This window comes from Haplochromis burtoni, unplaced genomic scaffold, assembly GCF_018398535.1.
Source record: "Haplochromis burtoni strain Fernald_Lab_line unplaced genomic scaffold, NCSU_Asbu1 Contig_342, whole genome shotgun sequence".
Lineage (NCBI taxonomy): Eukaryota > Metazoa > Chordata > Actinopteri > Cichliformes > Cichlidae > Haplochromis > Haplochromis burtoni.
In genome coordinates this window covers 393,183-404,094 of record NW_024582703.1, presented here as the reverse complement: position 1 = coordinate 404,094, position 10,912 = coordinate 393,183, and the positions used below count along the sequence as shown (strand labels likewise).

The 10,912-nt window shown below is 41.2% G+C and overlaps 1 protein-coding gene across 1 annotated transcript; it reads left to right on the top strand.

The window, feature by feature from the left end:
- The first annotated feature begins 302 nt into the window (after positions 1-302).
- nppa (natriuretic peptide A) lies at positions 303-3,655 on the top strand. The gene is made up of 3 exons (XM_014340213.2): positions 303-471; positions 2,482-2,788; positions 3,362-3,655. The coding sequence occupies exons 1-3, from the start codon at positions 361-363 to the stop codon at positions 3,364-3,366; spliced, it is 423 nt and encodes a 140-aa protein (XP_014195699.1). The 5' UTR covers positions 303-360; the 3' UTR covers positions 3,367-3,655.
- The last annotated feature ends 7,257 nt before the right edge of the window (positions 3,656-10,912 follow it).

The following is a 10,912-nucleotide window of genomic DNA, read 5'->3' as shown; positions in this document are numbered from 1 at the left end:
TGGAAAGCATGATGATACACAGACACATATACTGTATACATAGACACATGCACAAACACACAAACACACACACACACACACACACACACACACAAACACACACACACACACACACACACACACACACACACACACACACACACACACGTCACTTACCACCAAGCGCCACTTAAAGAGACATCTGACCAGCGGCCTTATCATTTAGAGGTGTCAGAATGCACTTGGGGCCGTCTACAAAATGATGGCACTGCCTGTCTGGCGCATGGTAAGTGTATGTAGATGGTTGTGTATGTGAGCCAGTCTGTATATAAAAGCTTGCAGTGCATGCTATAGTATCAGTATTAGCAGAAGAAACATAACATGAGAACTGAGGTTCTGTGGGGTGTATTGGCCCTGCTGTGTCAGCAAACACTGGTTAGCAGCCACATACTGGGGAGGCCCTCATCTGCTAATGACCTGGCTCAGCTCAAGGTAAGAAACCATGTCACACCTGTAATCAACACACCATTTGTGAAAACATTACACTGTGAAGGGTCAGGTACTTTGATATTCAAACAGAGAGAGGGTCAAAGATGAGAAAATAGTTGCATGAATAACATATTTCCTGTTATTACAACATTTAAAAGTCATTCAAAGGCAGTTTCACTAGTATCAGTGTCTTCAATTATAGAATGCTTGTAGGAATGCTACAAGCATTTTATAATTGCACAAATGCATCCAGTCCAGTATAACTGATTTATGTTTTACTTGACAAAGTAAAGAGTTTTTTTCAAATATAGTTTAAATCAGATCACGTGTTGACATGCTTTTCTTTGGATTTGTGAGTATTGAGAGGGCATAACAAAATAAAATGTTGACTGTTGTGATGACACCAAGAGGACACAACAACAGATCAGGCGATTACAAACAAAGCAACACAATGTCGAAAAGTAGTTATCATTAGAGTGTGACCTCACATTGATCTGATCTCAAAGATATACCAGCTTTACTTTGTTCTCCTGATTTTCACTTGTAATTTTAACTTCATCAAAACCTTCATCTTCATTCTTCCTTCATCTTATAATTAGCTGAGGTGAACTAGAAATTAGAGCTCTCTGCTTCCAGAATAACAAGCTGTGGTTTAGCTGTGGCTGAAGTAGACAGTTATTAAGGAGTTTGCTGTGACTCTGACACAGCACTGACAACACATGAACAAAACCTTCACCTTTATTCCTGATATGCTGTTAATATTTGCATACCTATTAAATTAGACAATAAAAACATCCACCATTGTTTTGAAAGTATGCAGCCTTTGGTTCATAGTGTGAACGTCACAATATCTGTGCACTGATGATAACTGTGATATTTAAAATTTAAATATCGTGAATGATGGGTCCCTCTTGTTTGTTGTTGGCTGAGTGGGTGACTCCAGATGGGCTCTCAGACTCGGGACCCATCTGCTGACTCTAGTCCACGCTTTGCGGTGGAGATGGTGAGTCCCAACCCTGGGACCCCAGGTAGGGTGTAGTAGGGGATTTAGATGATCAGCTGATGAACTGGGTCTTTCCTGGCTACCTTGGTGGCCCCACACAACTCGTCACTGCTGTGTGTTTTTCAATTTGATCGGCACCTGAGGCATTGAGTGTGAGCATTGTTGACCAGCTGTCGGGTGCTCATGTCACAACTGTCAATCTTAAAAGCACTCTATTTTTCATACAGTCATACTCATCCTTTATATCACAAAAACTCACTTGCACCATAAGGTCTGTATTTAAAAGCTTGCAGTGTACACTATAGTATCAGTATTAGCAGAAGAAACATAACATAGGAACTGAGATTCTGTGAGGCGTAATAATCCAGTGTGAGAGTCAGCTGGGTTAACTGTTGCTTCCTGTTTACCTAGCTGAGGCAGCTTTTATTCCTCCTTTTCTGACAGACAGACCCCCACTGTCAATAAATTCCTCACACAAGTTTATAGCTAAACCAACCGATTTGAGATGCTGGAGGTCAGGGTTCAGCAACTTCATCTCATTCTAAAAGTCCACTATTGTCCTTTAAACAAGGGTTGACAAACAATTCTCATCACCTGGGACCTTTCTTTTGGCTCACGCTGGGATGGCCGGCCTCTTGTGGGGTTGGTTACCCATTGGTTCTCTGGGGCCCTTGTCCTTTGGCAGTGGGGGCTCCATGTGGAGCCTCCCTCTTCCTTCACGTGGTTGTCATCGAGATGTGTGGCCTCAGGTCTTCACTATTCTTGGGGGTCCGTGGACAGCCTGGGTCTCATGGTCTAATGGACCTGACTCTGGCTCCCAGGGGGGTGTTGTTGCAGCCTGTCACCCTCATTATGTATACACACCCACACCCACCCACACACACACACACACACACACACACACATACACATATACACACACACACACACACACACACACACACACACACACACACACACACTTGCACGTCCCACCTGATTTATTAGATGCTTTCTGATTTCTACAACAGTCTTTGCTGGAACGCTTTGAGGAGACATTGGATGAAGTGGTCCAGAAAGAAGACTTGGAAGCTTATTATGAAGACATGAACCAAGAGCCCAAAAGCAGCCAGGCCAGCCAAGGATGGGACCAAGAGGGGAACCAAGAACCTCTGATATCTGAAAAAGCCCAACCACTAACTGAGGGCAAGACTGTGAATCAGAGGAGCCGCCTCCAGGACCTGCTGATGGCCACCAGGAAACGCACCTCTGGCTGTTTTGGAGCCAGGATCGATCGAATAGGAAATGCCAGTGGCTTGGGATGCAATAGTGGAAGAGGTAGGACTGCAGTCGGAGAAGCAAAACACAAATTTGAATAAAATTTGTTAAATAAATACAGAGCATTAGAACATGTCAACCCTTAAAAATGTGCATGCAGTTGGATTTTGACTAAATGTGCATTCACATATTCTACAAGTTCTTAACTTGACAACGTGACAATTGTGTTGATGTGTTTTCTCACTTGTTATTCTTTCGGGCTGCTGCCTTTCGGGGTTGGCACAGCATTGAGCCTTCATCTGCCTCCATCACACCAACTTCCTCTGCACATGTCCAAACTATCTCAGCTTTGCCTTAAACATTGACCTTCTTCACACTATTCATTGTAAAAATGTTTTGGACAGTCCACTTTTGTTCATGCTATAAAGTACGCCAAGTAATAATTTGTAGAACACATTTATGTTGATTGACACTTAGTTTTATTTATTTTTTAAATGAAATATAAATACTTAAAGTTTAAGTATAAGTTGGAAATAAATGCATTTGAAGGATAATGATGGTACCAGGATTGCAACATGACCAGTTAAATAACAGTACTGTCTTCTTTTTGTGCTTGTGTCATTGTCCTCCTAGGATAGTCCAGCCTTTTCCCGGGGCGCATGACGAATTCTGCTGTTGGAACTGAAATTATATCAGAGAAATATAGAGTTTGGAAAAGTATGGTTTTGTATTAGTTGCATTTCAACTTTGTGTATCTATTTTGCATGTTTCTGTGTCAAACATGAGAAACTGGCTGTTTTTCAAGTAGGTAATTAATTCGATAAGTCCATTGTAGATGAGCAACATAAACACTTTAATGGAAAAGAGTTAAACAACTACTGTAACTGCATGTGGGGGTCTAACAAAAATAAACATATTTTTTACTTACATGAAGGATTCTCTCTATTTTATAGACAGAATAAAAAGTAGAATTTAAATAGTATTTGAGATTGCAGCGTGCACATTGAGGAGTGGAGTGACTGATGCTGCTATACGGCTCTCACAACAACAAAGTGGTAAAGTCACAACAACAAAGTGGTAAAGTATGTGAAACATTGTACTGCATATATGACACACTGCAGGAGGACAGTGGTTGTCCACACTGAGGTTTTTACAGTTTTTCTCAAATGCTAAAACACATGTCACAAACGTTACCACCAGGTCCCCCAATGTCCAAACACAACACCCTTCTCTAAAGCTACATAAACACAACCACACCTTCCCACTGCAAAACTCAAACTCCCACACCAAGAGAGCAGCTTGTGCTTTGTGGAACTTCTTTTGTTGAAGATGGGTTTTTTATTTCGCTTGGTTTTATTGGCAATCCTGACGGTTGTTTGGAGTCAGTGCTACTCCCACACAATTACATACTCACGGGAGTTTCTTCTGGATCTTCGGTGGACAGGCCCGTCTTTGGACTCTTTTCACCCTCCAGTGTTTTCCAGCTCTGGATTATCCAGTAACCACAGGGGCACTTTTGTTTTTAACAGAGTCATAGCAAGGAAGCGGGGTAAGAAGGGAGGCCTACGTCAGCGATTGCGGAAGCAAATACGGTACAACCGTATTCCTTTACCATCAATAATCCTGGCTGATGTGCAGTCTCTGAGGAGTAAATTAGATGAACTGCATTTGAATGTCGCACATTTACGTGACTACAGGGATGCATGTCTAATGGCATTCACAGAGACTTGGCTCAAGGATTCTGACCCTGATTGTTCTCTGGAACTAAATGGCTTCGGGTCTGGTAACTAATTTCGAGTTATTTCTCAGAATTTCGAGTTACTTAGGAAATATTTGTGCCGCGTCGAAATATTCGATATAGTAAAAAATTGAACTCGGATATCTTTTAGACTACTGGTCATTTGTGAGGTTATGGACCTTTTTTTTTTTGTTTTGAGTGGGCGGAAACGGGCTTTGCAGGTTAGTGGGCAGGCCTAGTATGTGACTGTGTTAAGTAATATATCATAACAATTTGTAGCACAGAGAAAAGTTAACGGCTAGATTCCTTATGAACAACTTAGCTGATTCTTCATTGTAGATGATTACTATCTACTGACAGCTGTTTAACCTCCTTTCAATTCCTAGTTTCGAACTCCTTGCACAGAGTTAAACTGGGGACTATCGGCCAGTCAATGCGATTATTGCTCTACGCGTGTGAATAGATTTGAGTACTTACAACATTAGAAAGATTTGTGACTAAATACAACGCAGCGTGTAAGATGTGGACTTATGCAATCCTGTGGCCAAATTGGAGAGCAGACCGGATGATGTCTTCAGTGCAGAATTAACTTTTGTATTGTGTTATTATGGCTGTATCGGAGCTAGGTATGTGTTTGTTTAACCAAAATTCTTGGTATTGAGTTTGATTAGCTTTTATGGCTAAGAAGCTAATAACATATGGAAAGAAGAGGTGAACTACATAAAGCTGGAATGGAAATAAAAGATGTAATGATATACAAAGAAATTATCAGTCCGGACTGTCTGAATATCATGTCAAAGATAAGATCATATTTATTGAAATTGAGTACGACACCAAGAGGATTGTGACCTTGGTGTGCTCATTAACTCAATCAAGACAACATGTGGTAGATTCAAATACTAATGGTAAAGCAATTGAACAGAGAGTCGTGTATCGTCTTCTGACTGGGTAAGTGTGGTTATGGATGGGTACTAGATCAAGTTGTGCTGATTCGTCTGTGCAGCTTCCATTCTGAGATAGAACTCACCTTTGCAATTAGTTTATCTGGAAAAGAAGTGAATGAGTTTTATTAGTGAGACATAGTATGATAATGGAGATCCTTTTTGGTTAGTTAGATTTACGTGCTTATTTGAAGATGTGAACAGTAATTAACCATTGCTTTAGAGCCAAGCTAGATCGGTTTCAGACATGGATAGCCGAAGACGAGGCCAGATCTTGGTTGACAAAAATGTATTTGTGGGCTATCTAAAGTGAACAACTATAAATAGATATTGCGAAATGTTTGTATTTAAGGGCGTCATAGAAAAAAAACTGTAATGTCACACTAAAACACTATTGACTGGTGTCCCTGTCGTGAAAGACGCTTCTGTTTCGGTGCCTCTGTATAAAATCCAACGTTAGGAACTAGAGCGGGCTCGAATAAAAAAAGTCATATTTTAGGGAACAAGCTGAGCTTCGTAAGTTTGTCGGTCGCATGTAATCACCCACCACTTAAAAATGAATGACAGAGGTCAGTAATTTGCACGCAGAGGGAAATTATCACTGTGAGAGACAAAGTGGAATAAAAAAAGATCCATGAATCCACCTGGCTAGGACACTGTAGTGACAATGGCAGAGAATTCCTACGTTCAATAATCACGGAGAAGATGGACTTAAATATTAGAAACCTTTCTTGAGTTTGCCGTACATAAGCTAAGAAAGTACAGCACTACAATAGACTTATCGTAACAGACAGACAACACATATTCCTAATGTTCGAAATATCTAAAGAACAAAGGTACAACCTGAAGAACAGTCTATAAAATCCTCAAGGCACCATCTAGTCTTATACCTGACGATATAATAGAGCGCGCTTACACGACAGTAGCCTGAGGATTCCATTTCTCCGGCTTTTGCGACTCTAGTGAACAACATTCCTCCATGCAGATCTTCTCGAGAGCAGTGATGTTTTGGGGCTGTCGCCGAGCAACACGGACTTTCAACTCCCGCCACAGATTTTCTATGGGGTTGAGTTCTGGAGACTGGCTAGGCCACTCCAGGACTTTCAAATGCTTCTTACGGAGCCACTCCTTTGTGGATCGAAGCACGCACCCCACAGCAATCCACCTCTGAAATGGTTTGCGGTGAGGTAATAAAGTTTAGAGAGACTTAGTGATACACTTTGGAATAGGCCTATGGATCAAAGTCTGCCCTGAATAGCGACTCGAGATGGCTCGTTTCGGATTTCTATTATCTATTATACGTTATACCGACCAGTCATCTGACTATGCGAGAGAACGCCTCTTCAGGGCTTGCTAAAATTCATAACAACTGTATTGAGCAAAGACGAAGTGGTGCCCCATTCATCATCTGAGACTCCTCTAACGATGCGGATCGTTATTCGAAAGACTCACTTGATACGCCTCCTTGCAGATACGACAAACCACCTCGCTATGAATGCACTATGATGTTTCCACCGCTGCGCCCATGCAATTCAGTTTAGCAGGTTACCAACCCCGTTATGTTACTGGTGGGGACGCTAGAGACTACGTGTATTTTCTTTTCTTGTGTCGCTACCAATACATGGACTGAGTGTGAGTTTTTCGATACATAAAAATGTTTCTACTAATTGGTTTCATCTGACCACATGACATTTTCGTATGATCTGCAACTATTAAGTGTGGCAATACAACCATCAGCTCTGATATCCAATATATAGGAAATGAGGATGAGAGCGGCAATCATATAACAAAATTCAGACGGGCCTGGACATGCAGTCTGGCTTCAGCAAGCGAAAACTACTGTCGTCGGGCATAGATGTGGAAAGAGGAGCGAGAGTGATTTATGTACTTTGCGTGTGAGCCAGTTGTTAAGTATTGCCAATGCATGCATTGTTGCCTCGATGCGTAAGTACCCATTTGTTAACTGCCTATATAGCGCCACGCAGCCAGTTTCCATAACATTTGGTACGTGTGCGGGTTGATCACTATTCATGTGTCACCTTAAGGTAGATCGTGCTCAGTAGGATTGCTCGGGGCAACTGACATATATGCATTCGCCATTCATACTACACAACGAGAGTTCATATCACTTAAATATAATTTCTACAATAGATACTCAGAGACCATTCTGTGTATCCGTGGAAACCATTGCTTTCTGCTACTTCGGATACATCTATGTAGTTAGTAAGATCGTTGCGTGCTGTGTGTAGTTTTCTGAGCCGAGAATGATAAGATGAATGTCGTAGGCCACTAATATCGGATGCTTCACGTCCTTTTCCATGAGTTGGAACCTTGCTTGATGCACTTGGAGAGTTTGGTCTGATGAGAGCATGCGCACAGGGTCAGGGACGAGTGAATAGTTTGTCTATTGTATTCACTCATACATGACCATATGGATCGTGGCATAATGATAGCCTATTGTAGAGTATCACTCAGTGCACGAGTCATCGCTGGACTGTCGGCTATCACAATATTTAGGTCCTGAACTGGTTGTGCATTACAGTACTTAACATCTTTTTAGGTGTCACTGGCCAGTGGGGAGTTGGAGGCTGATGCATTATGTAATTAAGTGGAACTGTGGGGCTAAATCGAGATTATGCAGCATGGCTTGTCTCGCGATTAGGTGTACCTATCTCACATATTCATTCCTCATGACTCGTCACTACAGAGTTTCAAGACTGGGTGCATTTCATACACGGTAACCACAGCACAGAGTTGGGGACAAGAAAAGCTTTCTTAAAACGAAGAGAGCATTACACTATAGAGTCTGTGAGAGCAGACAATTACTATCTCCCTCTCGATTCTCGCACGGCGAACCAAAATAGTGGGTCCTTAACTAGAACAATATTCCTACCGACGTGTTAGTTCTTGTGTACACGTAACAGAAGTCATGCTCTCTTGTGACAACTATATCTACCACTCTTTCAGTCATATAGGGGATGTCATTGAGTGCTGTGATTCTCTTTCTCTTCTGTCGCAGCGCACATTCATAGTACTCACAGTATCTGAATGGGAACAATTGCCATTGGTAGCAAGAATGAATTGGAGTCGAGACTTTCTTTGTCATCCTCTCCTTCATAACACATGTGAGGGGAACTTGGCATGCATCAATCGAGGGTTTGGCCGACGTACATTATAAAAGACTTTAGGTGTTGACGCCGCGGAACTGGATGATTTCTGTGGCATGTTGTCTATCATTATAACAGATGGTTCCACACGTCACACCCTTTCTCATAATACTAACAGAATGCACTAAACGTTGGTGAACCAAAAGCGGTATCTAAATGGGATGTGACTGGATAACCAGGAAGCTTTGACCTAATTCAGTACTTTGAACAAATTGGATCAAGAAATAGGTACACCTCCATAGAAACATAGAAAACACAAGTGTTATACATTATAGAGATATTTGATTGATTCTCGTGGCTGCATTTAGTATGTAGGAATATAGTTACCTAATCATTAGGAGATTTGAAACAGGCGCCATAGCAACAAAGTAACCCAATAGCGGATAACTCAATAAACACCATCTAAAGCTTATTACTAACAGTTCACAATGCTACAAATGTACAAACACTGTACTCATAAGAGCAGCGAATTCTCTTGGAACTTACAACAAACTTATTCTCACTATTTCCCTATATTATACAGTTTTTCTCAAATGTTAAAACACAAAAGCCAATCCTGTAACCCAAATGACCAGTAGTCTAAACACATTTACTAAATGTAGCCACCATATTCCAGTACCATAAACACATGTCACATGAAGACACAATTCACAAAACACAACCCTCTGTACTCATAAATCTAAACACATTTTTCCTTGCTAAAACACATGTTGCAAAACAACTCTGCTCATATTCTCAAATGAAAGCCCATGTGATGCAAAATGCTTGCCACAGTCACCAATCTTTGAACACAGGGAACACACCTGGCGTCATTCACTACACACAATGACTCAAAATTGAAGACACTTGTTGCTAATGCTGTACCCACATGTAAAAGCAAGTTCAGAGTGCACAGTATGCTGAAGATTCCAAACAAACACAATGGATGAAGGCAGAGTCAGGGGAAGAGGAATTTGATGCAGAGGAGGGAGAAGAGCTGGCCCTGGAAGAAGAGGAGCAGGCCAATGAGGAAGAGGAGTTCAAATGAGAGGAGGAAGAGGAGCGACCAACGAGGAAGAGGAGAAGGCCAACATGGGAGAGGAGAAGGTCCAGGAGGGAGAGCAAGACAACCTCGCACCATCATTACGGACGAGATGCGAGCAACAGCTCAGCGACATGATGCCGCACAGTGATTGTGGTGTGTGTGTGGTGTGAATAACGTAAATAAAAAAACTTCACACCCTGTTGTGTGCAATAGATTCTGTTTTTGCATTGAGTTGTGTTACAGTAGTGTACGTACATGCAGGATTTTCTATAGATTTATACTACTCATATGAAACTCACAAATCTAAATGCCTAATCCTCTGCAGAGATCTACGACGATCCGTTACTGTATAGTTTCATGGTTAATCTAGGTGATGATGCAGTAGCTGTGCACTCTTGTTTAGGGCTGTATGGTAACAGCCAACATGCAATACGGAGCTATTGGACTTTTGAGATTCCTAGACATTCCCACAAAGCCCGTGCCTGCGCCATCGGTGTCATGTGTTTAAACATGATGTTTCTCAATATAGTTTTATGAAGCTAAGCACATAGATGTACACTTGATAATAGTTGCAAAAGAGCTTCTGTAATATCTTTCGTGTCTATTAGTGAGTTGTCCACTTATGACGAACTATCGGAAAATTGACTCACTGCTATTTCCGTTACTGTATAGTTTCTAAAATATGCATTGGCAGTTATGAAACAAAGAACCTTCTCACAAATTGAGCATTGTGTTTTCAATTGTTTTGCTGTAGTGTGTAATGCTGTGTATAGTGTTTACAGTTTTGACAGCTTCGAGCTGCTCTCTTGGTGTGGGAGTTTGAGTTTTGCAGTGGGAAGGTGTGGTTGTGTTTATGTAGCTTTAGAGAAGGGTGTTGTGTTTGGACATTGGGGGACCTGGTGGTAACGTTTGTGACATGTGTTTTAGCATTTGGAAAAACTGTAAACTGCATTTTTAGATTTAAAATATGTTTCAATAAAATATTGCTGTTGGATTTTGCTGTCTTTTCAAGTTTTGCATTGTGTTATTGTTTTGGCCATAAGTTTAACAGTTTTGAAAACAGTATGTAAGCACATGCAAAATGTCCTGTACGTACAAAGATTTTTGGCAGTTGTTGTGTCTGAGTGAGAAGATAATTCATGAAATTTGAGAGATGTAGTCATTGAATGCATTTTGTGCCAAAACAATGATAACTGGTCCTCAGTTTAGCCCACATAGACTTCTGTTGTGCTCACTGTGTGAGGAGTTTTGCAAACGTGACCTAAGTATTGAGAAATGTGTCCTAGCGTCTGTAAAAAACTGTAAGTGATTGAT

Bases quoted from the DNA above. Each gene is read 5' to 3' on its own strand.
- nppa (XM_014340213.2), top strand. From the start codon at position 361: ATGAGAACTGAGGTTCTGTGGGGTGTATTGGCCCTGCTGTGTCAGCAA. The intron at 472-2,481 runs GTAAGAAACCAT...TTTCTACAACAG, and splicing joins ATGACCTGGCTCAGCTCAAG to TCTTTGCTGGAACGCTTTGA.